This window comes from Sus scrofa, chromosome 4, assembly GCF_000003025.6.
Source record: "Sus scrofa isolate TJ Tabasco breed Duroc chromosome 4, Sscrofa11.1, whole genome shotgun sequence".
Classification (NCBI taxonomy): Eukaryota; Metazoa; Chordata; class Mammalia; order Artiodactyla; family Suidae; genus Sus; species Sus scrofa.
The window spans coordinates 80,962,629-80,986,981 of NC_010446.5; the positions used below are offsets into that span (position 1 = coordinate 80,962,629).

The 24,353-nt window shown below is 33.2% G+C and overlaps 1 protein-coding gene across 8 annotated transcripts in view; it reads left to right on the forward strand.

Annotated features, from left to right (window-relative positions):
* KIFAP3 (kinesin associated protein 3) overlaps positions 1-24,353 on the forward strand; it is a 183,104-nt gene that overhangs the window by 40,597 nt on the left and 118,154 nt on the right. For 6 of the 8 annotated variants that reach the window (XM_021089425.1, XM_021089424.1, XM_021089426.1 and 3 more), the window contains 6 exons: positions 971-1,125; positions 3,780-3,835; positions 4,353-4,494; positions 11,357-11,456; positions 12,738-12,862; positions 15,286-15,384. In XM_021089425.1, coding sequence (XP_020945084.1) covers positions 971-1,125; positions 3,780-3,835; positions 4,353-4,494; positions 11,357-11,456; positions 12,738-12,862; positions 15,286-15,384 — 677 coding nt within the window. Of the gene's footprint in view, positions 1-970; positions 1,130-3,779; positions 3,836-4,352; positions 4,495-11,356; positions 11,457-12,737; positions 12,863-15,285; positions 15,385-24,353 lie in introns of all 8 variants that reach the window. The other 2 variants (XM_021089428.1, XM_021089427.1) reach the window with 1 other exon arrangement.

A 24,353-nucleotide genomic window follows, 5' to 3' on the forward strand; every position in this document is an offset into this window, starting at 1 on the left:
TCACCCTACACCTAATTATGTGTCCCTATAGCTTTCCTTGATGCCATGAATCCATATAAATTGGTAATTGTTTCCACACTTTGAACAACCATTTCTTACTGACCTTCCAATGAATTTCCTGGAGTAAATTAAAAAGGAGGGAGAACCTGTTTGTTTCTTTGTTTTAATGTACTAGCAAGTGTAACTATATACATTTGTTCCTCAGAATTCCTCATATGTGTTAAAATGCGTCCTGCTTTGTTTTTTCTTCTGCCTTCCATATTATTTCCATCAGAACAACTGAATCCTAAAATATTATTACTGTGTCCTGTCCCTAACTGAAAAGAAAAAAATGATTTATGAGTATACTCAAGAAAATGATTATATTGGCATTATGAATTTTCATGTCTAATAATAACCAAAAACTTTATGTATATGACATCAGAAAGACTGTTTTAAAAAAGCTCAATAGGAGTTCCCGTCGTGGCGCAGTGGTTAACGAATCCGACTAGGAACCATGAGGTTGCGGGTTCGGTCCCTGCCCTTGCTCAGTGGGTTGACGATCCGGCATTGCCGTGAGCTGTGGTGTAGGTTGCAGACGTGGCTCGGATCCTGCGTTGCTGTGGCTCTGGCGTAGGCCGGTGGCTACAGCTCCGATTCGACCCCTAGCCTGGGAACCTCCATATGCCACGGGAGCGGCCCAAGAAATAGCAAAAAAAGACAAAAAAAAAAAAAAAAAAGCTCAATAAATATGCTGTCCTGCCTAGAAGAGTCAGATACAGATTTTTACCTTCCTTTTGTTATCTTGTTATCCAGCTCAAAAAAATCATTGCTTTTCTAAGCCTAATTATATCTAATACTTTATTAATTTTTACTTAAAGAGTCTATGTGGGATACATTTAAATGTTTTATAAGTTATTTATTTAAAAGAAGTATTGTTTATCATTTACTTTAACAATACCTGAGTTGGGAAATTCTGATATGCCTGCAGCATTCGTCTTAAGAGTCTCAATGCCAACACAGATATAACTTCCCTGGCACGAAAGGTGGTTGAAGAATGTAAACTAATTCATCCCTCAAAGCTAAATGAGGTAGAACAGCTGTTATACTATCTCCAGAACCGCCGTGATTCATTGCCAGGAAAAGGTAAGTAGAAGAAGTCCTAACTTTTTACTGCAGAACCAGAGTTGTTTGACTATAGTTTGTACTTTTGATATCTGAATGATGAGTTTCTTTGCCAGTGCCATGTCTAAGTAATGAATGAAAGAATAAACAAACACTGGTTTCCCATGTGCCAGGCTTTATGCTAGGTGCTTCCAAAAATGGTCTATTTCATACTGTGTGTGTACATTACTGAAATAAGGAGTGAAAATAATATATCATATTGATTCTAGTATAAAAAAGGAGAGAATTGGGGGCAGAAAACCTGTTTTCTCTACCCCAACAACTTCATTTATATTTTCTAAATTTTTTCTAGGCATTTAATTGATAATTTGAATGGATTACTTAAGTATTCAAATGTTAAAAATTCATGTATATACCTAAGTTTCATGAATCTTTCTTAGGAAAACATTACCTTTTCATTCCCAAAAGTCACTTTTGTTACCATTCTTCTGTCTTTAATTACTTCATAAAAGAACTAAGCCATTAAAATATCAGAGCTAAGCAATTGACTACTTAAGAGACATTCTCAAATCATCTAAACCCAAAACAAAAGTACAGACATTTAAATGCAGAGTCATCTCAGGTTATTCAATGGTTAGTTATTCCATTTCATAGTATTTATTAAGTTTACATATCTTTCTTTTATCATTAGTGAGTTCTAAAATATGGTATCCTTGAAATAACTTATAAATACTAAAGTTTTAAGTTAAAAAAATGAGATTTATATGGATTTTTTCAAATTAATCAGCCTTCTCTCTCCATCTACAGGAAGTAAATGCCTTGTGCCTAATATATATACTTTTTATTAATTAGCCCTGAAACAGTATCTGACACATATTAAATAATCAGTATATATCTGTTGAACGAATTGAACAGCTGTAAATTTATTTAAAAGCAAATCATTTCGAACTAGATTGTTTCCATCTACATAGCTGGTACTCAGTGTATACCTGTTAAGTTTTTTCTTTCTGAATGATTGAATTTTTATTATCTTTCATTTCTAATTTCCATCATACATACTTTCTTTTACTGCCACACCCACAGCACGCGGAAGTTCCTGGGCTAAGGATCGAACCAGCAATGCCACAGAGAAAAGCTGGTTCATTAACCCACTGCACCAAGGCGGGAATTCCATATACCTGTTAGTTATTAATAATAAATACTATAAGGAAATATTATCAAAAATGTTTAGCTATTTTATGATAGAGTAGTCCTATTATGATGTTACTGAGTGATGAGGGACAATATCTTCAATAAGTTAAATAAGTTCAAAGTGAGTAAATTCTGTACTCTTTTATGAGGTGTATGTACTTACTGTAGGTTGTACAATGTAGTTGATCTCTTTTTTGTAATGCTAAATTAATATCATTTCAAAGGCATTTGTAATAAAATATCTTTAAACTAATGAAAACTCTTTAACTGACTTTTTAGAATAAATTAGTCTTCTCACTTCCTTCTCCAGAAATTAGAGGAATATGAGGAAATTTTCATGTCATCATGTGGATAAATTAATTCAAATAAATGTTTCTCTATATAAATATTAATATTTGGAGACATATGAAATGCTGTACTATGGTATATATACAATTTTTTAAAATTATATTCTTTTTTCTTTTTTTCTCAATAATCACTATTTCAAAGTCAGAACCCTTGACCTCAAAGTGGTTGAAATAAAACAATAATAGTTATTTGATTATATGATTCTTTACCTTAATTATTTTTTTTCTGTGCTTAATTAAAACCACTGTCACAGTAAATTATATGTTTGAGGCAAAATCTAGCTGTTCAAAAAACATAACTTTATCTTGAATGATTGCCATCCTCTGAAAATAGCCAGGGCCAATTCCTACTATATGTAAAAATATTTGCTACCTATAGAATAAAAAATGTTATACTACTTGAACTTACTTTAATGTACATTCATCATGTAGGTTTTTAACCCAGATCAGATTAGTGAAATATTTTTGATAATTTTTTTTGGAAAATGAAATTCTGCCATTAATCAAATAATCTAGTAAAACAAATAACTCAAAGTTGTGTTCAGCATCTTTTAATACCTCTTTAATTCATTTGGGAATGAGAAAGGATTAAATTAACACAGACAGTAAACATTTTCCTTTTAATTTATGATTCTAATTTTGTTTAAAAAATTAACAACTTTATTTTAGCTTTTAACTCTACAAGTTCTTTCTTTTCTATTTCCTTTGTTATTTTTATTTTAGGTTTTCTATTTCTCAACCTAGTTTTTCTTTGCCTAATTGATTTTTCTGTTCTCACCTTAAATGTGAATTAGGGAAAGAAAGAAAACTTGGGGGGTGGGGAGATGCACTGAGGGTTTGGGGTGGAAATGCTGTAAAATTTGGTTGTGATGATTGTTGTACACCTATAAATGTAATAAAATCCATTAGGTAATTAAAAATAAATAAAATAAAAGAGGCAAAAAAAAGATTATTTTGCTTCTTATTGGCAAGTCTGGCTATACACATACCTAAAATGTTAACCGAAGAAGTTTAAATTGTTCCCTAACATAACTTGGAGATTATTTGTAAATTTTATTCATTATTCATTCATTTTATTCATACCCAGAAATTCTACAAACCTAGTTCTTCTCATTAAAAAAAAAAACCTTTTTACAGAAAAAAAAGAAAAATCAAGCAAACCTAAAGATCCACCTCCTTTTGAAGGAATGGAGGTAAGACTGTATTTTTATGTAATAGAGAACTGATTGTAAGAGATTGCTTTTTACCATCAGTACATACAATGACATTAAACAAATCTGGAATGGAATTAAGAAATGATTAACATACCTGAAAAAGGTAGAAAATTAGTATTTAATAAAGGTAGAAATTATTGTTTTCTAGACATAATTTATTTTGAAAATAAGTTGTGAAATGTTTTAAATATTCTTATTGCAATATATTTTAAAATACTGTTTAATTTATTATGGTAGATACCACTTTGTATTACATTTAAGATACTTTATATTGATAGGCCAGTTTTAAAGTTTGTATACATTCCATTTTATCATATGCTTTATAACTACTTTTGTATTAGAATAGCATGCAAAGGTCTAATTCCCCCTCTACAAAAAGATGGCTACCATGAGCCCTTTGAAAACTTGTTAGCAAGGGCACTATATTGATCACAAAATATCATTCCTTTGACATAGGCTCTGTTGAGTGTAGTTCCTCCCTCTTCCTTTGTTTCAGATTGATGAAGTTGCTAACATTAATGACATGGATGAGTATATTGAGTTATTATATGAAGATATTCCTGACAAAGTTCGAGGTTCTGCTTTGATCCTACAGCTTGCTCGAAATCCTGATAACTTGGAAGAGCTACTACTGAATGGTGACTTTCTATAAATATTTCAAGTAGAAAAATTATTGCAAAATAGGATTTTTTTTAATTCACTATAATAGAGGAGTAAGCTAAAATTATTTACATCGAACTTAGAAATGGGCTTATTTTTCAGCTCTTTTTTACTTACCTTCTTACTTAAATGTATTAATATGAAGGAAGGCATGACATTTAAATATTCTCTGGAGAATTCACAATTTAAGTTAAAGAAGAAAAATAAAGTGCTAATGCAACTGAATCTTCTATTCTGGAAGACTTTTTATTCTTTTAAGATACAATGTTAGACTTGACATTTACATATGTGTGTGTGTATATATATATATATATATATATATATGCTTGTATTAGAGTTCTAATATTAGTTTTCTTTTAGTAGCACAGCAAAAAATAGTAATCCTTTAAATTTCATTTATATTGAATTTGATGTCAAGTATTTACTTTCTTTTCATTAGAAGTGCTAGGTAATAAAGAAAAAGGAGACATAGTGCTTTTAAAACCTTTTTTCCCCAGTAATCCAGTATAGAATTATTAGACTTTTTTGATTACATTTTTGCCAAAAATAAAATATGAAAGCAGTATTACCTGATTTCCATCACATGAAAAAGAATGTCTTTTTATCTATTGTCAGGCTCCTTTTATGGAGGATGCACATTACGCATCAATACTTTGTAGCTTGGAAAATATATCCAGAGATCTTTCCAGAGAGTCCTAGGATATTACCAGTATTCTAGTTAGGAAGTTCATACATTTTAAGTATTTTTAAATTATGTAATTCATATATTAATATACTCTTTTAAAATAATTAGAGTATTGCAGAGAAACCCCCTTTGATCTTTAGGCTATAATTTGTTATGAGTTTGGACCACATTCTTCCAGTTCTTTTCCATACTTTTACACATATATGTATAGGATTTTTTCCTGTATTAAAATATTGACTATTACCTTTATGAATTTTTGTTAAGTATATCTTACTTCTTGGTAATTTTTTCTTCATGTAGTAACGTTTCGAGTTTACATGCATATAAATAAATAGAAGGCAATTAGTTTTAAACTGCTTTTGATTATTATATTTTATGAAGTTAAACATATTCTTTAGCCATTCCTCATTAGGTTATTTACAAGTTTTTTAGTAGGGCACTTCAGTGAACATATTTGTTCATATCTTCTTTACAATAGCAAGGGGTTCTTTAGTGTTTGTACATAGAAACAGAGTTCATACAGAAAGACAGGTCAAAATGTCTTAGAGATATGGTTGAATTGTCCTCCAAAATGGTTGTGCCACTGTATTTTCATATCAGTGGAATATGAAGGCTATAAAACTTAAACATTTTTCCATTCTGTTGTTGGTAATAAACAATATCTCTTTAAGTTACATTTGCTTGATTTTTAATGAATTTGATCTTTTTCTCATGTTACTAAACTTTTGGAATTCCTATCCTGTGAAGTTTGTATTCAAATATATATGTGAATACATGTATATTTATATGTAAATATATATCCTTTTTCGTTTATATAGTTATATATTTTATGTGTAGTCATGCTTTGGTATCTGTGGGGGATTGGTTCCAGGACCTGCCAAGGATACCAAAATCTGCAGATGCTCAAGTCTCATAGTGAGTTCTCCATATCCTTAGGTCTGCATCTGAGGATGCAGACAATCACAGATCATGTTCAGTTGACCCTTGAGCAACATGTATTTGAGCTGCCCAATCCAGGCATTTTAAACTCATGTTTACATATATGTGGACCTGTGCAGTTTAAACCTGTGTTGCTTAAGGGTCAACTATATATCCTTTTTCATTTATATACTTAAAAACAGTTTCAGTCTATTATCTTTTTTTTTTTTTGAAAGATACATCTTTTTCCATTCTCTTATTTTCAACCTATTTGTGTCTTTGAATCTGAAGTGTTTCTGTTCTGGAAAGCATATAGTTGGGTCATATTTTTTAATACCTTCAATAAATATTTTTATTGGAATGTTTATTCTGTTTATCATTAACATAATTACTCACAAAGTAGAACTATCATCTAACATTTTATGTTTGTTTTCTGTATTGTCTTTTATCTTTTTTTGTTCTTCTCCATTACTGTCTTCTTTTATATTAAATACCACTTAAATTCTTTCATTGTTTATTTACTATATTTTCCTAAATTATTTCTTAGTGGTTACCCTAAGATACCATCTTAAATTTTGAAAATCTAATTTAAATTAATACCAACTTAATTTTAATGGTATACAAAAACTTTCCTTCAGTATACCTCTATTTCCAACCCACTCCTTTGTACTATTATGTCATACAAATTATATCCACATACATTATCATCCTGTCAGTGCAATAATATAATTACGCATGTATTTTTAATAAAATGGAAGAATACAATCAAAAATACCTTATAATGTACATATATATGGCATTATAAATACATTTTTATTGTGTTCTGATTAAAATGCATAAATCAATATGTATATAATTTTATATATATATAAATATGTATATAATTTTATATATATATAGTATTTGTGTGTGTGTGTGTATATATATATATATAGTTACCTTTACCAATGCTTGTTATTCTCTATGGTTTTAAGTTATTCTCTAGTGTCCTTTCATTTCAGCCTGATGAAATTCCTTTAGTATTTCTCAAAGAGGTCTACTAGCAACAAATTCTCTTAAGTTTTTGTTTATCTAGGAATGACTTAATTTTTTCTTCTCTTTAAAGTATGATTTTTCTGGATATAGAAATATTGATCGACAGTCTTTCTTTTAAAGCATTCTAATATGTCATCCTACTGGCTTCATGTCTCTATGGTTTCTGATGATTAAATCAGCTGTCAACCTTATTGAGGATCTTTTATACATGTTAATTTTTCTCTTACTACTTTCAACATTTTCTTTGCCTCTGTAACTTTTTCAATTTGATTGTATTGATATCTTTGAATTTATCTTCCGTGGAGTTTGCAGAACTTGAATATGCAAACTAACGTTTTTCATCAAGTTTAGGAAATTTTGGCCCTTATTTTGTCTTATTTAGCTCCTTTCTCTGTCCTTTCCTCTTGGGACGCCCATGTTAGTAAACTTGTTGATGTCATATAGGTCTTTGAGGTTTTGTTTATTTTTCTTTTTTTTCTTTCTGTTCCCCAGACTGGATAATCTTAATTTACCTTTACATTTGTTTATTCTTTTTCCTAATTCACATCTGCTGTTAAGACCATCTAATGATTTTTTCATTCCAGAAGTTGTGTTTGCAACTTCTGAATTTCTATTTGGTTCATTTTGTATAATTTGTATCTACTTACTGATATTCTTTGGTGAGATATCATTCCCATACCTTCTCATACTTTCCTTTAATCATGTGTAAAGAGACATGATTTTATTTAGTTCTTGAAATATATTTTACAATAACTTAAAATAATTTAAAATCTTTCATAAGTTCAAAGCTTAAGCTTTCTCATGGAAGTTTCTATTAAATGCTGTATTTCCTGAGTATTGGAAATACTAATCCCGTTTCATTGCATGTCTTATATTTTTGTTGTTGTTGTTGTTGAAGTAACATGTGGCAACTCTGGAAATCAGATTTCCACTTCCTCCTGGATTTGGGTGTTTTTTTTTTTTTTTTTTTTTTTTTTTTTTTGCTGTTTGTTTAATGAGTTTCCTGGATTAATTCTATTAATCTGTATTCTTTGTCCTTGGGATCACTGAAGCCTCTGCTCAGCTAGTTTAGTAGTAGCTAATGATTTGGTAGAAATTTCTTTAAATACCTGACTGTGAGTGTCCCAGCCTTTGCCAAGGGGCTCTGTCTTTCTATGGGGTTGCGGGAGAATATCTTCAGTGTTCCACCATGTGATTTACAAGCCTTAGCCTTCAGTCCCTGCTTGGATATTGCCTCAAGGTTTGCCAGAGATGAGAGATTAGGTCCTTCTTAGGTCTTTTCTTGGCATGTATAATGTACATACTTGCACATATGCCTGGCTTTCTAAAGTCCCAGGAATATGTTGGAGCTTTTCCTGTGAATATCTCATTTCCTGGTATTTCTTTTTAAAGGGATTTTTGGGGTTTTTTTTTGTTTTTGTTTTTGTTTTTTCTTTTTAGGGCTACACATGTGGCATATGGAACTTTGGAAGCTCCCAGGCTAGGTAGGGGTTGAATCAGAGCTGCAGCTTCCAGCCTGTGCCACAGCCACAGCAACATGGTATCTGAACTGTGTTTGTGACCTATACTGCAGCTTGCAGCAATGCCAGATCCTTAACCCTCTGAGCATGGTCACATCCTCGTTGCTGCTGGTCAGGTTCTTATCCTTAAAGCAGGAACTCCCTTTTAAGGTGTTGTGGTCAATCTCTTGTTAACTCCGATGGGCAAGGCTGATTGTATACAGCTGCAATATTGCCACTAGTAGTTTTCAATAAATGCCTTGGTGTAAGGCTGTTGGTAAGAGCAAGCTTGGAGTCAGGTCAAATAAAGTCACACAATGGGAATGGAGCTTTTCAGCAAGCATCCTGAAAGGTCAGATAGTGACAGTTCCCTGGAGTGGGGCTTTTGGGGAGCACCACACTATTCTGCCTCCTCCAGTTGCTGCTCGGATACTGTTTTTCAGCTATCATGGTTGTGATGCTGTTGGTTTTCAAAACTTCCACTAAGTTTCACAGAGAAGGTGGAATTAGGGCAAACTGAAATGCCACAGAGCTAACTGTTCTTAACAAGATTCACCATATTTCTTAAATAAATACTTCTTGAATTGCTGCAGAACTAGTTAGTTTCCAGAGTTCTAGAAAAGTTGATTTTGAAAGTTTTTGCCAGTGTTATATTTCCTTATGGAGGAGTGGATTTTTGGAGATCTTTACTATGCTGTTACAGAAGTGCTCGGTCCTGGAATTTATTTTTGTTGAAAGAGGGAAGTAGAGATGTAATTATTTTTTGCCAGTTATTTCAGCCTAGTTAGTGAATACTCCTTTTCTCAAAGATTTGAAATGCCTTTTCTACTATATGCCTACCATACTAGATACTTCTTGAAAGCTTACTCTGTGCCAGCTACTATTCTGATGTATTTATGGATATGTTTTATGATCTCTTTTCTTTTCCACTGCTCTATTTGATATTTTCCATACCAATACCATACTGTTTTTTGTTGCTATGTTTTGTTTTGTATTTTGACTAGTTGTAGAATTAGAATATGTATGAGAAATATTCCAATCTGTTTATTTTTTTAAGTACTATTATTGGTCTTGTACATTTTCTTAATATTATTTTGATACCACTTTCATATCCTCTTTGAAAATCATAATGGAATTTTAATTATGATTATAATTTATTAAATTAATTTTGTGTTATATTTTGAGCTTTTGTAAACTTTGTAATTTTCTTGTGATTTATTTCTTCATACCTTGTATATAATTCCTATAGCTATATTTTTATTGAGACATTTTTCTCTTCTTTACTAAAGAAGTGCTAAATTCATATCTAAGAAATACTGTGTCCTCTGGATTATAGTGATGAAATGCCTGAATTAAACAAAGCTAAGCCATATTCTTTATTTAATAGGACTTTTGAGAGCTTCTGCACATTACCTCTTGATATCAGAATTATATTTGTTCAAAGCCTGTATTATAGCAGTGCTCTGTATTGTGAATATGAAAAATTCCTTAAATGCTGTTATAGAATGTTTTTCCAGTTTGTTTAAAAAATTCCTTACTAAATGGATTAATAATATAGTGAATTCTTATTGTTCATAATCTGAATAGCCAGAAAGTTAAAATAAACTGAACACATTCATTACCATAATAAATACTAATAAAGCAGTCCACAAAGTACAGTAAATCTTGAATGTCTCATATAAAGTTGAATTATGATCTTTATGTAATACGTAGATACTTTAATTTTTAATGATTTTAAGATTTAGTAAGGCATGTAGCAACACTAATTTGAAATTATTTCTCGTTATTTTTACTTAATGTATGGTAACTCTTATAAATCAATTCATTTTACCTTTTTTAAGATAAAGATCTAGCAGGGCGGTTTATTAATCTACCCTGAAGCAAGTTTTATGAAAGATATTTTGCTGTCTGTTGGCATCAATTTAACGTGATATTGAAATATTAGTCTTACTTTTCTGTGTATAAGCTTTATTTGGTTATTAATTTGCTTTAGTGAAGTTAGTGTTAGCCTGCTCTAAACTTCATTCTTTTTTAGACTTAATCTAGTTTTTTTTGTTTGTTTTTTTCCTTTTAGGGCTGCATTTATGGCATATGGAAGTTCCCAGGCTAGGGGCTAAATCAGAGCTGTAGCTGCTGGCCTATACCACAGCAGTGTGGGATCCAAGCTATATACATCACAGCTTGTACCTCTATGACCTACATCACAGCTCACAGCAATGCCGGATCCCTGAACCACTGAGCGAGGCAAGGGATTGAACCCACGTCCTCATGGATACTGGTCGGGTTCATGATCACTGAGCCACAGTGGGAACTCTTGGATTTTTTTTTTCTTATTCACAAACACATGAAATCAGATGTTTAAAGAAAGTTGACACTGCAGTAGCAAGTAGAAATGCAAATTAAGAAGTAAATAGTTCTTTTTGTTATTGTCATCCATACATATTATGGATAATAAATATACTTATTATGTTACTTTATTTAAATCATATTTTTCTGTTTATAATAATAGACTTTAAGCTGCATGTTGTGTGTTTTAGTATTTCAGTTTTAAAAATAGCTTTCTGTGTTGGAAAGAAGCATCTTACTTTTTGTCCCAGTTCTGTCTTAGCTTCGTTATTTATTAATAAGTAGACATTTAAAACCAATTACCCTTTGTATCAGAGGCAAGGCAAGTGATCATTTTGTACATCCTCTTTTTCTTAGAAACTGCCCTTGGCGCATTAGCAAGAGTCCTGAGAGAAGACTGGAAGCAAAGTGTTGAGTTAGCTACAAATATAATTTATATCTTTTTTTGCTTTTCCAGGTAAGTATAAAAACTAGAAAATAAAAGTACTAATCTATCTCTCTTTCTTTTTGTCTGTATCATTGGTTTAGATAGTAGATCACTAGTTTTCTCAGTCTTCCTATGCGTCTAGCTATGCTCTGCCTCTGAACACTTCTGTGTCCCATTCTCTGTCTTCTTTATTCTTCTCTCTTTCAGTCAGCACTTACTGATATATGTACACATTTATTAGAATAATATAATGATTTAGAGTTTAAGGGTTATGGGCTCTAGAAATATACTCTCTGGATATGAATCCAAGTCCTACTATTTATTAGCTGTGTGATCTTGGTTACGTTACTTAACCTCTCTGTGCTCAGTTTCCTCGTTTGTAGTTGTGGATAGTAATGGTAGTATCCTCTTCAGATAGACCCAGAGAAAGTGCCAGTAAATGTTATTGATTACAGTTGACCCTTGAACAACATGGGTTCAAAATACATGGATCCACTTAAATGTAGGTATTTTTTCACTAAATATATACTACCATACTACATAATTCCCCTATTGAATGTGTAGATGCAGATATGGAGACCCCCCTGCAAGTTATGCATAAATTTTTGACAATGTAGAGGGTTGGCATCCCTAACCCCTGTGTTGTTCAAGGGTCGCATGTGTGTGTATACACAATGTATTTTGCAAACACATGCCTGTTATGTGTTCACATATATTATTTGTATATATTATGTTTGCAAAAACATACTTGTTATGTATTCATATGTTTTATTTATACATAGCTATTCTTTAGAAAGATACTTACTGAGACATTATTAAGTGTCTAATTGATTTCTAGAGAATTTCATGCCTCTATTCTGAAAATGTGCCAGCATTAGCAAATAACTATTTACTGAATAAATACTGGGATGAATAAATTGTTTGGGAAACATAAAATCTGCTTATTAATACTTCACTAGTTTATTTTCTGGTATCAGTTTTATTCAATAATCGTACGGTTATATTTGTAGTTTTGTTAGTTGGTAGTCTGAAATTTTATTGAGGGTATTTGAATGGTTAAAATGGTGATTAGTTACAAAAATGTTTTAATTTCTTATAAATAATTTCATTTTGGGTAAGGGTTGTATGTTCAAACATGTAAAGTAATCTTAGAATTTTAAGTCTTCCAAGTATACTGTGGGCATATTCATTTATTGAAATATATATATCAATTCTATTTTATATTGTTAATCCAGTGTTTATCCCAAGCAGATTTCCTGAACCCATAAAATGTATTCCTTTAAATACATACTAAAAAACTCTTCTTTAAAGCTTTTCTCAGTTTCATGGACTTATCACTCACTATAAAATTGGAGCTCTGTGTATGAATATCATTGATCATGAATTAAAAAGACATGAGCTTTGGCAAGAAGAACTGTCTAAGAAGAAGAAAGCTGATATCCTTTTATGGTGGCATTTCACCCCGTTGTTGTTGCCTGTTGCTATGAGTTTTGGATGGGGGAGATTTTGCTTTGCTTGTCATTCACATTACTTGGAAAAATGCAAGGATGTGTTGAAAATTAAGATGAAGTTCGAAACTGTCAATGAATATAATTTGATGTATACTTTCATCTTTCTGCAACTTTGATTAGGTGATAAGGTGGCAGGAATAGGTAATATAGTTGTCCTGGATAACTGAATTAGGCGAGTCTCTATGTGGTTTTGCTATTATGTCCCCTAAGATCCTTTAGTTAGCTGATATCTGGCTCACCACTGTTGATTTCGTAGTTCTTTCTGTGTGAAAAGGTGACTTTGATTGGAATGGGTGTGTCTTTGGTGAAGAACCTAGTTTTAAATTCTGTTTTTCTAATTAAGTACAAAAATACTATTAAAAATACATGGAAAATTGAGAGGCCTGCAGAATGATAGAAGCCTTGAAAGGAAACTTAAAAATAATTTTAACTTGTCTTTCAGTATAAGAATCTTCTCTGCAACTTCCCTTACAAATGGATTATTCAGTCTCTTTAACATGTCACTGCTTATTGATTTAGTTTGTTCTGTGGCATTCTATTTATTATAATTTTTCTTTTTTTGTGTGTAGTGTACTAAAGACCATTTCCCCCAAACTTCTATCCCTTGGTTCTAATCTTGCATACTGAACTGATATAGAATAAGGATATTCTCTTCAACATCACATTTCTTATTGAGAGTTCCTGTTGTGGTGCAGTGGAAACCAATCTGGCTAGTATCCATGAGGATGTGGGTTGGATCCCTGGCCTCACTCAGTGAGTTGACAATCCAACATTGCTGTGGGCTGTGGTGTAGGTTGCAGACGTGGCCCAGATCTGCTGTTGCTGTGGCTGTGGTTTAGGCTGGCAGCTGTAGCTCCGATCTACCCCTAGCCTGGGAAGTTCCATGTGCCTCAGGTATGGCCCTAAAAAGCAAAGAAAAAAAATCGTATTTTTTTGTATTTGGAGATGTTTATCATATTTCCTCTACTACTTTAATTTTTCTAAATTGAAGTCCCTCACTTATTCCTGTCTGTCTTTATATGATATGTTCTGCAAATAAGAAGGCATACTGATAACTTTCTTTTGAACCCAAAATTATTGATCTCTTTTAAAAAGTAAAAGTATTATTTCTATTGTTCCCAATATCATGTTTTTTTCCTCCTGTTCATGGAATCCCCAAAGCACTATACAAATACACAAACACACACATACACACACAGCTTTGACTTTTCTTAATTAGGATCTTTATAGGTTTAGGAAGTTTCTGTTTGTGCAGTAAGCTTCTGATATCTAGATTGGTATTGACTTAAACCGTGTGGACAATTTAGGAATCCTGGAGACTTTAGATCATTTTTGGAATCCCAAGTTTCCTGAATATACCTAAAATTCATTTAAACTGGAGGAATCCAGAGAGAATCACTGAGACTTTTAACAATCATTAACTTATACTTAGTGGTTGTTTGGTGACAAGAACTGATATTTTAGGACATGTCACATTCCTATAAATATCAGGCACCATCAAATATAACATACACCATTATTTATGAGCCACTAAGGAAAAGTTGCTTCCAGTTAAACTGTGACGTATCATGGATTATAAGACATATCCAAATTCTGGAGATGTTAAGATGTGTGAAGAATGTGTTTTAGAATCAATAGATTAAGATAATTGAAGGAATAGAAAAAAGACCTATCAAGACTTTGGCCATTTCTTCTAAAATACTACTATTTTATTAAGTCTTGTTTCCTTGTGTTGTGGTGAAAGTAGCATTCAACAAAGTGGATGTTTTTGAATGTTTTGGGATCCTGAAGTCATACTGAAGTAACTGGTTATTTCTAAAAGTGTTCAGGGATTATTTGGGGCCATAAGCTGTGATTTTTAAATTTTGTTTATCTCTAACTTTGGGATATATCTTTTTGGTATAAGTCTGAAGGAGATGTCAAAAAGCTTTAGATCTAATCCATATCCTTTGAATATTCTGGATATCTGTCTGAAGTGGAATTCAATATTATTATTATTAACTAAGTTGTTCTCCAGGACAGTAACCATTTTGGCCTATGAACTCATTTTTTTAATCTGGTGAAAGAGACTTGGGCACATATATAAAATATTTACATACAGTTTCTAAGGATTCAAGTATTTGGTGAAGACTAAACATGTGTTCATCCAAGGTCTCTAAGCACATTCTCAAAAACCCTTGGTTAAGACGTTCTGTTATAACCCAATCATTATGCAGAGAAGTTAAACAATTGATTAGCAAAACAACTGGGTAACATTGCACATAAAATTTAATGGTACTGTTCTTTGTAGTATTTTTCAGTAGATTTTCTTTACTTCAATGAATATGGATGATCCTTAACTTGTTTACTTGATGAAGATCCAGAAAACCAAATCTTGAGAAAAGATTATGAAAAAACCTTTAAAAAATACCAGGGGCTTGTGGTAAAACAGGAACAGCTCTTACGAGGTATGAATTCCTAAGCAATGAGAAAAGCAACAAAGTACTTACTTTACATTTAATTTGTTCTATTTTTTGTTAGATGAATAAAGCTAATACCAGAATACTTGAAAGTTCTATTGATTTTAATGTGCTATAAAACCTTCTGTCTTTAGCATTGGTAATAATGTTTTAAATTACACTCTACTATCCTTCTACTAAATGTCCCCATTCAGATCTTAAATGTATAAATTACATCCTTGAAATTTTTTTCTCAGAAAGAATTTTTTAATCCAATGTGTGACCTTTTTAATAATACGAATCTTGTCTCTTAAGCCCTACTATACTTATATAGTGACAGTTTTGTTGCTTCCCTAGAATATTTTCAAAATATTTCTCTTCAATAAAAATTAGCCTCCTCTTTCAGGGTTGGTTGAGAGATTTAACAGTTCAATAATATGGTTTCTCAGTCATTGATACAATTTTGAAAATAATTTCTATACTCTTAAATTTGTTGAGGTTAGTTTTGTGCCTCAGTATGTGGTCAATCCTAGAGAATGTTCCATGTGCACTTGGAAAGACTGCATATTCTGGATTTTTTTGCATGTGATGTCCTGAAAATATCATTTAAATCTAACTGTTCTGTTGTCGTTTAGAATATCTGTTGCCTTATTGATTTTCTGTCTATAAGATCTGTCCAGTGATATGAGTGGGGTGTTAAAAGTCTCCTCCTATTATTTGTATTCCCATCAGTTTCTCCTTTTATGTCTGTTAATATTTATTGTGTATATTTGGCTGCTCCTGTATTAGTGGCATATATATTGATGAGTATAACATCCCCTTCTTGAATTGATCCTTTTATCATTAAATAGTGTCCTTTGTCTTTTTTATGGCCTTTGTTTTAAAGTCTATTTTGTCTGATATGAGTATTGTGACTCCCACTTTGTTGTCATTTCCATTTGCATGGAAATATCTTTGTCATCACCTCACTTTCAGTTTATATGTGTCCATTACCCTAAGGTGGGCCTCTTGTAGACAGTATATTGTAGGCTCTTGTTTTTGTTATTCAGTCTGCCATTCTATGTCTTTTGATTGGCACATTCAATCTGTTGACATTTAAGGTAATTATTAATGAATATGTATTTATTGCCATTTTAAACCTTATTTTCCAGTTGAGTCTATGTTTCTCCTTTGTTCATTTCTTTTTTTATGGTTTGATGATTTCCTTTAATTTTCTGCTTGTGTCCTCTTTTTGTTTTTTTGTAAATGTATTATTTGTTTTTAATTTGAGGTTGCCCTGTTTTTCAAATGTGTTAACCCCTTCCTATATCTGCTTACCTTAGACTGATAGTCATATAGGCTCAAGCACATTTTTGTTTTTTAGGGCTGCACCTGTGGCATATGGATGTTCCCAGGCTAGAGGTCACATCAGAGCTGCAGCTGCCATCCTATGCTACAGCCACAGCAATGCTGGATCCAAGCTGCATCTGCAACCCATACCACAGTTCCTGACAACACTGGATCCTTAGCCCACTGAGCGGAACCAGGGATCATACCTATGTCCTCATGGGTACTAGTTGGGTTCATTTCCACTAAGCCACAATGGGAACTCGCTCAAACACATTATTTTAAAAAGTCTAGATTTTCTTACTCTTCTTACCCACATTTTATGATTTTGATCTCCTGTTTTACATCTTTATGGGTTTTTTTATGTTTTATCCTTTTGCTATTCCTTGTGTTTATTATTTCTTTCACAAATAGGGTTTTGTTTTTGTTTTGTTTTGTTTTGTTTTTCATTTTTGATCTGTATACTGGCTTAATTTAACTGACTACTTTCCAATTGTGATTTTCTCCATCCTATGTCTTCTTCCTTCATCCTATTTAGTGGAGACCTTCAATATTTTGTTTAGGATAGGCTTGGTATTACTGTATACTTTCAGTTTTTGTTTGAAAAGTTCTTTATTTCTCCTAGCTTAAATGATAATCTTGCTGGGTAGAGTATTCTAGGTTGCAGATTTTTCCCTTTTAGGGCTTTGAATACATATTGCCACTCTGTTCTGGACAGTAACGTTTCTATAGAGAAAACAACTGATAGCCTTATGGGGATTCCCTTGTATTTAACTCTTTATTTTTCTCTTGCTGCCTTGGGAATCTTCTCCTTATCTTTAACTTTGCCATTCTTAATATGATATGTCTTGGAGTAGGTCTCTTTGGGTACAACTTGTTTGGCACCCATTGTGCTTCCTGTATCTGGATATCTGTTTTCTTCTTTAGATTTGGGAAGTTTTCAGCCATAATTTCTTCAAATATACTTTTGATCCCCTTTTCTTTTTCTTCTCCTTCTGGAATCCATATTATGCATACATTGGCATGCTTTATATTATCCCATAGATCTCTTATATTGCCTTCGTTTTTTTTTTTCTTTGACTTTCCCTCTGCTGTCCTGACTGGATGATTTCCATTATTCTGTCTGCCACATAATTTATTTGTTCCTCTGCTCTATTTATTCTTAAGTTCATTGTCTTTAATTCAGCTTTCATTTATGCAAATGAATTTTCTAATCTTTCTTGGCTCTTTATTACAGTTTCTAGTTCCTTTTTAAGGTAATCTGCTGTTACTGTTGTTATCCATTTTTAATTCCTGTGGAATTTTTATTACCTCCTTTTTGAATTCAGTGTCAGACTGCAGAGGTCTGTTTCTATGTTTGCTCCTTCAGTGGAATTCTCCTGTTCTTTTAAATGGGAATGGTTCCTGTGCTTCTTCATTTTGCTTATATTTTTCTTACTCTGTGAGTTTAGGGAAAGCAATTATCTATTGTAGTCTTAGAGGTCTGTTTATGTGTGGGATCATCCCTGGGTAGCTTGTGAGGGCTTACTATTTTTTTTTTTTTTTTTTTTTTTTGCATAAGGACTGATTTTGGTTAGGATGCTTGCTCCCTCTTTCCTCAGTGTGTGCAGGCCATTATCCTCTTGATAGGGGGTATGCAGGTATACAGCTTGCATGTGCTCCCATGGAGGTGGGGGCAGTGGGCAAAGCCTGCAGGCAGCACCTGTTTGCTGGGCCCTTGGCAGTGGTGGGGACACACCAGAAGAGGGGGTGGGAAGGCTGTTACTGGTTGCATGGCCCTCAGCAGTGGCAGTGACCCTAAGGAAAGTGGGTGCAGCACCAAGAGCGCTTCACAAGGCAGTGGCATGGCATGTACAATTCAAGAGAGGTAAGGGCAACAGGCAATACTCAGTTGCAGGGCTCTCCACAGTGGTGACCCCTGAGGTGACTGGGACCACAGGCGTTATCAGTTAACAGTGGTGGCTGATCGTGCACTCCTTAGGAGTCTGAGGTAACTGCAGTAGTTTGCACCTGCCCCCTGTAGTCCACACAAGAGGCTCCCTGCTGCCTGAAAACCCATACATGCTGAGAGAAAGAAGTTCCTCTCAAGGTCCTGATCCCCTCCTTTTTCACTTCCAAACAATAGTACCTTGCTTCTCTGATGACCCCAGGCCTCCTCTTGCACTCTCTCAGTTTTGGTGCACTTCTCCCTATTCCCTTCAGGTCGTTTCCACACAGCCAACCCTTGTACTATCCCTGGAACTGAACTCCAAATCCTGAATGTAAGTGTCCAGACCCCACCCAAGTGTCTCAGGCTTTGATGTGCTGGTGGATGGTACCTATCATCTGTGTGGCTCGCTCTCTCTGCTTTGCCCTCCTCCTCAGTCTGGCTACTGTGCTTTTCTCCAAAGCTTTGAGTTTCTCCTCAGTCCAGGCTGATCTTGTCAATTAGGTGGCCTCCCAGGGTGTGGATTCCTTTCCTCTTTCACAGTTCCCTCTCAGGAGTACTGGTCCTATCTTGATTCAGTTTGTCTCTTCTCTCTCTCACTTTTTTTTTTTCTCCTTTTGTTCTGCCCAGTTATGTTCACGGTTTCCTGCCCTTTTTGGAAGTCTAAGGTCTTCTGCCAGCATTTAATAGATGTTTGGTGTGAAATTTTCTACATGGGTTTTGTTTGTTTGTTTTGTATGCATTGGTAGGAGAAGGTGAGTGCCACATACTACACCATTTTGATTCTCTCCAATATGGGGCTTTTAAGGTTGCGATCAATTTCTGCTTTGTAGTTGACTATTGATTCCCCCACCCCAGCTTTACTGAGATATAATTGACATGTAACATTGTATAAGTTTAAGGGATATAGTATAATGGTTTAATACAAGTATATATTGCAAAATGTTTATCAAAATGAGATTAGGTAATGCATTCTTTACCTCACACAAATACTGTTTTGTTTGTATTGTTGTTATGGTAAGAAAATTTAAGATCTACTGTCACAGCACCATTCAAGTATATAATATTTTATATACCATGCCTTACATTAGATCTCCTGAACTTACTCATCTTATAATGGAAAGTTTATACTCTTTCATACCATCCCCCATTTCCCCCACCACCATGCTTCTGGTAACCTTCAGTCTACTCCTTGATTCTGTGCATTCAGCATTTTGAGATTCCACGTATAAGTATATGTGAGAATATCTATAGTATTTGTCTTTGACTTATCTCACTTAGCATAATCCTCTCATGATCTATCTGTGGCAAATGTCAGAATATCCTTTATTATAAACAAATAGTATTCTATTCTCTCTTTCTCTCATATATTTCACATCTTTATCCATTCATGCATCAATAGACACTTAGGATATTTGTATGGCTTAACTTTTGTGAATAACGCTGGAGTGAACATGGGAGTCTAGATACCTCTTTGACATCATGATTTTCTTTCCTTTTAGATATAGACCTAGAAGTAGGATTGCTGGATCATATGGTGGTTCTATTTTTAACTTTTTGAGGAACCACCATACTGTTTTCCAGAGTGAATGTACCAATGTACATTTCTGACAACAGAACACCAGGGTTCCTTTTTCTCTACATTTTGCCAGCATTTATTTCTTGTCTTTTTGATAATAGCCATTCTGACAGGTGTGAGGTGGTATCTCAGTGTAGTATTGATTTACATTTTCCTGATAATTAGTGATGTTGAGTACCTTTTCATCTGCCTATTGGCCATTTGTATGTGTTCTTTGAGAAAAATATCTATTCAGATCTTTTGCCCATAAAAATCAGATTGATTTTGAGTTGTATGAGTTCCTTTTATATTTGAGGGTTTTTTGTTTTGTTTTGCTTTGTGGTTTTTTTTGTCTTTTTAGGGCTGCATCTGTGGCATATGTAGGTTCCCAGGCTGGGGATCGAATCACAGCTGTAACCACTGGCCTACGCCACAGCCACAGCAACACCAGATCTGAGCCCCATCTGCGACCTACACCACAGCTCACTGCAACGTCAAATTCCTAACCCATTGAGCAAGGCCAGGGACTGAACCTGCATCTTCATGGATGCTAGTCAGATTTGTTTCCACTGGGCCATGATGCAAACTCCATATTTGAAGTATTAAACCCTTATCAATCGTATGATTTGCAAATGTTTGCCACCATTTATAGAATGCCTTTTCATTTTGTTCATTGTTTCTTTTGCTGTGCAGAAGATTTTAATTTGACTTCATCCCACCTGATGTTTGTTTCTGTTGTCTGTTTTCTGGTATCATATCTAAAAAGTCATTGCCAAGACTAAGATTAAGATTTTTTTTCTGTATTTTTTTCCAGGTTTTTATGGTTCCAGGTTATACATTTAAGTCCTTAATCCATTTGAGTTCATCTTTGTTAGTGGTGTCAAATAGGGGTCCAATTTCATTCTTATGTATGTAAACATTCAGTTTTATCAACGCCATTTATGTGCTTTCCTCTATTGAGTATTCTTGGCTTCACTGTCAAGTATTAGTTGACCATATATGTGTGGGTTTATTTTGAGCTCTCACTTCTGCTCCTTTGAGCTATATGTCTGCTTTTATGCCAGTACCACACTATATATTTTGATTACTATAGCTTTGTAATATATTAAAATCAGTAAGTATGATTGATTCCTCCAGCTTTATACTTTCTCAAGGTTGATTTTGCTATTTGGAGTCTCTTGTGGTTCCATTCTAATTTAAAAAATTTTTTTCTATATCTGTGAAAATGTCATTTCAGTTTTTATAGAGGAGGCATTGAATCTCTATATGTTTTGGGGTAGTATGGACATTGAAACACTATTAACTCTTGTGGTCCATGAATACAGCATATCTTTCCATTTTTTGTATCCTCTTCAGTTTTATCAACGTCTTAGAATTTTCAATACATAAATATTTCTCTTCTTTGGCTAAATTTAATTCCTTTTTTAAATTTTATTATTATTTTGCTTTTTAGGGCCCCACCTGTGGCACATGGAAGTTCACGGTCTAGGGGTCAAATCAGAGCTATAGCTGCCAGCTTATGCTATAGCCACAGCAGTGCAGGATCTGAGCCACTTCTGTGACCTATACCAAAGCTCGCAGCAATGCTGGATCCCTGGCCCACTGAGCCTGGCCAGGAATTAAACCTGCATCCTCATGGGTACTAGTCGGATTCACTTCTGCTGCACCACAATGGGAATTCCCTAATTCCTAATTTTTTTTTTTGATGCTGTTGTAAATGAGATCATTTTCCTTATTTCTTTATCAGATAGTTGTCAGTGTATAGAAGTGCAATGATTTTTGTGTATTGATTTTTTTTTATCTTGAGATGTTACTGAATTCATTAATTAGTTCCAACAGTTTTTTGGTGGAGTATTAAGAATTTTCTGTATATAAGATCATATCTTCAGCAAACAGACAATCTTACATCTTCCTTTCCAATTAGTATTCCTTTTATTTATTTTTCTTGCCTAAATGCTCTGGCTATTTTTTTCAGTATTTTTGAACAAAAGTGGCAGGAGTAGGCATCCTTGCCTTATTGATTTTAGAGTAAAAGCTTTCAGTTTTTCAATGTGTAGATGTTGGCAGTAGGATTTTCATATATGGCCTTTTATTATGTTAAGATAATTGGCTTCTATTCCTATTTTATTGAGTTTTATCATGAAAGGATGTTGAATTTTCTCCAATGCTTTTTCTGTTTCTATTGAGATGATCATATGATTTTTACCTTTCATGTTATTAATATGATGTATCACACTTACTGATTTGAGTATGATATTATCCTTGTATCTCATAGACAAATACCACTTGATCATAGTGTATGATTCTTTTAATTTGGTGGTACATTCGGTTTGCTGCTATTTTTGTTGAGTATTTTTGCTTTTCTGTTAATCAGAGATAATGGTCTCTAGTTTTCCTTTTTTCAATGTCCTTACCTAGTTTCAGTGTAATGCTGGCCTTGCAAAATAAATTTGGGAGTGTTCCTTCTTCAATTTGTGGAAAAGCTTGAGAAGGATTGGCACTAATTCTTCTTTTTAAACATTTTGTGAGATTACCCTGTGAAGCCATCTGGTCCTGGACTTTTCTTTGTTGAAGGGTTTTGATTACTGATCAGTCTTCTTACTTATTATTGGTCTGCTCAGATTTTCTCCTCTTTCATGATTCAGTCTTGGCAGGTAGTATGTTTCTCAAAATGTATCCATTTTTTCTAGGTTATCCAACTTGGTTGGCAAATAATTGTTCATATTATTCTCTTAAGAACCCCAGTGTTTCTGTCATATCAGGCATAAATGTCTGCTTTTATATACAGTTTGATTTATTTGAGTACTCTTTCTTTTTTCTTGGTGATTCTACCTGAAAGTTTGTCAATTTTGTTTATTTTTGAAAAAAATTCTTAGTTTCATTGGTCTTTCCTTTTTTTCCGTTCTCAATTTCATTATTTCTATGCAGATCTTTTTTTATTTCTTTCCTTCGACAACTTTGGGCTTCATTTGTTCTTTTTTTAGTTACTTGGGATGTAAACACCTAAATAACAACCTAATGTTTATTTGAGATCTGTTTTTCTTTTTTAACGATTTTTATTTTTTCCATTATACTTAGTTTAGTGTTTTATTCAAGAATAATTGACTTAAATATTACATTAGTTTCAGATATATACCATGTTTCATATTTTTCTACCTTATAAAATGATCTGTGTAGTTAACATATATCACTGTACAAAGATATTACAATGTTATATTTCTGTTCCTATATATTACATTCCTATGAATTATTTTATAATTGGAAGTTTGTACCTCTTAATCTCCTTCATCTATTTCACTCAGCCACCCATCCCCCTCTTCTTTGACAACTACCACTTTGTTCTTTGTATTATATTCTATTTTGTTAGGTCTGTTCATTTGTTTTGTTCTTTAGATTCCACCTGTAAGAGAAATTATACACTATCTTTTTCAGTCTGACTTATTTCACTTAGCAAAATAACCCTCTAGGTCCATACATGTCCCAGTTGATATAATTTCATTTTCTTTGTGCCTAAGTAATATTTCATTGTATATTATGTGTATATTTATCTATATGTACACCACATTTCTTTATTCATTCATCTCTCAGTGGACACTAAGGTTGCATCTATAACTTGGCTATTGTAAATAATACTGCAGTGAACATAGTGGTGCACCTATCTTTTCAAATTAGTTTTCTTTGGGAAAAATACCCCAAAGTGGAGTTACTGGATTGTATGAAAGTTTTATTTTTAATTTTTTGAGGAACCTCAATACTGTTTTCTATAGTCGCTATATTTACATTCTCACTACCAGTGCACAAGGGTGGCTTTTTTTTCCTACTCTTTGCCAACACTTGTTATTTGTTGTTCTTTTGATAATAGCCATTTGACAAGTGCAAAGTGATATATCCTTGTGGTTTTGATTTATACTTGCCTGGTGATTAGTGATGTTAAGTATTTTTGATGTATATGTTGGCCATCTATACATCTTCCTTGGAAATTTTTCTGTTCAGATCCTCTGCCCATTATTGAGTTGTTTGATTTTTCAGTGTTGAGTTGTGTGAGTTCTTTATATATTTTTGTTGTTAACCCCTTATATCAGATATATCATATGCAGATATCTTCTCACATTCACTAGGCTGCCTTTTTATTTTCTTGATAGTTTCCTTCACTGTGGAAAAAATTTT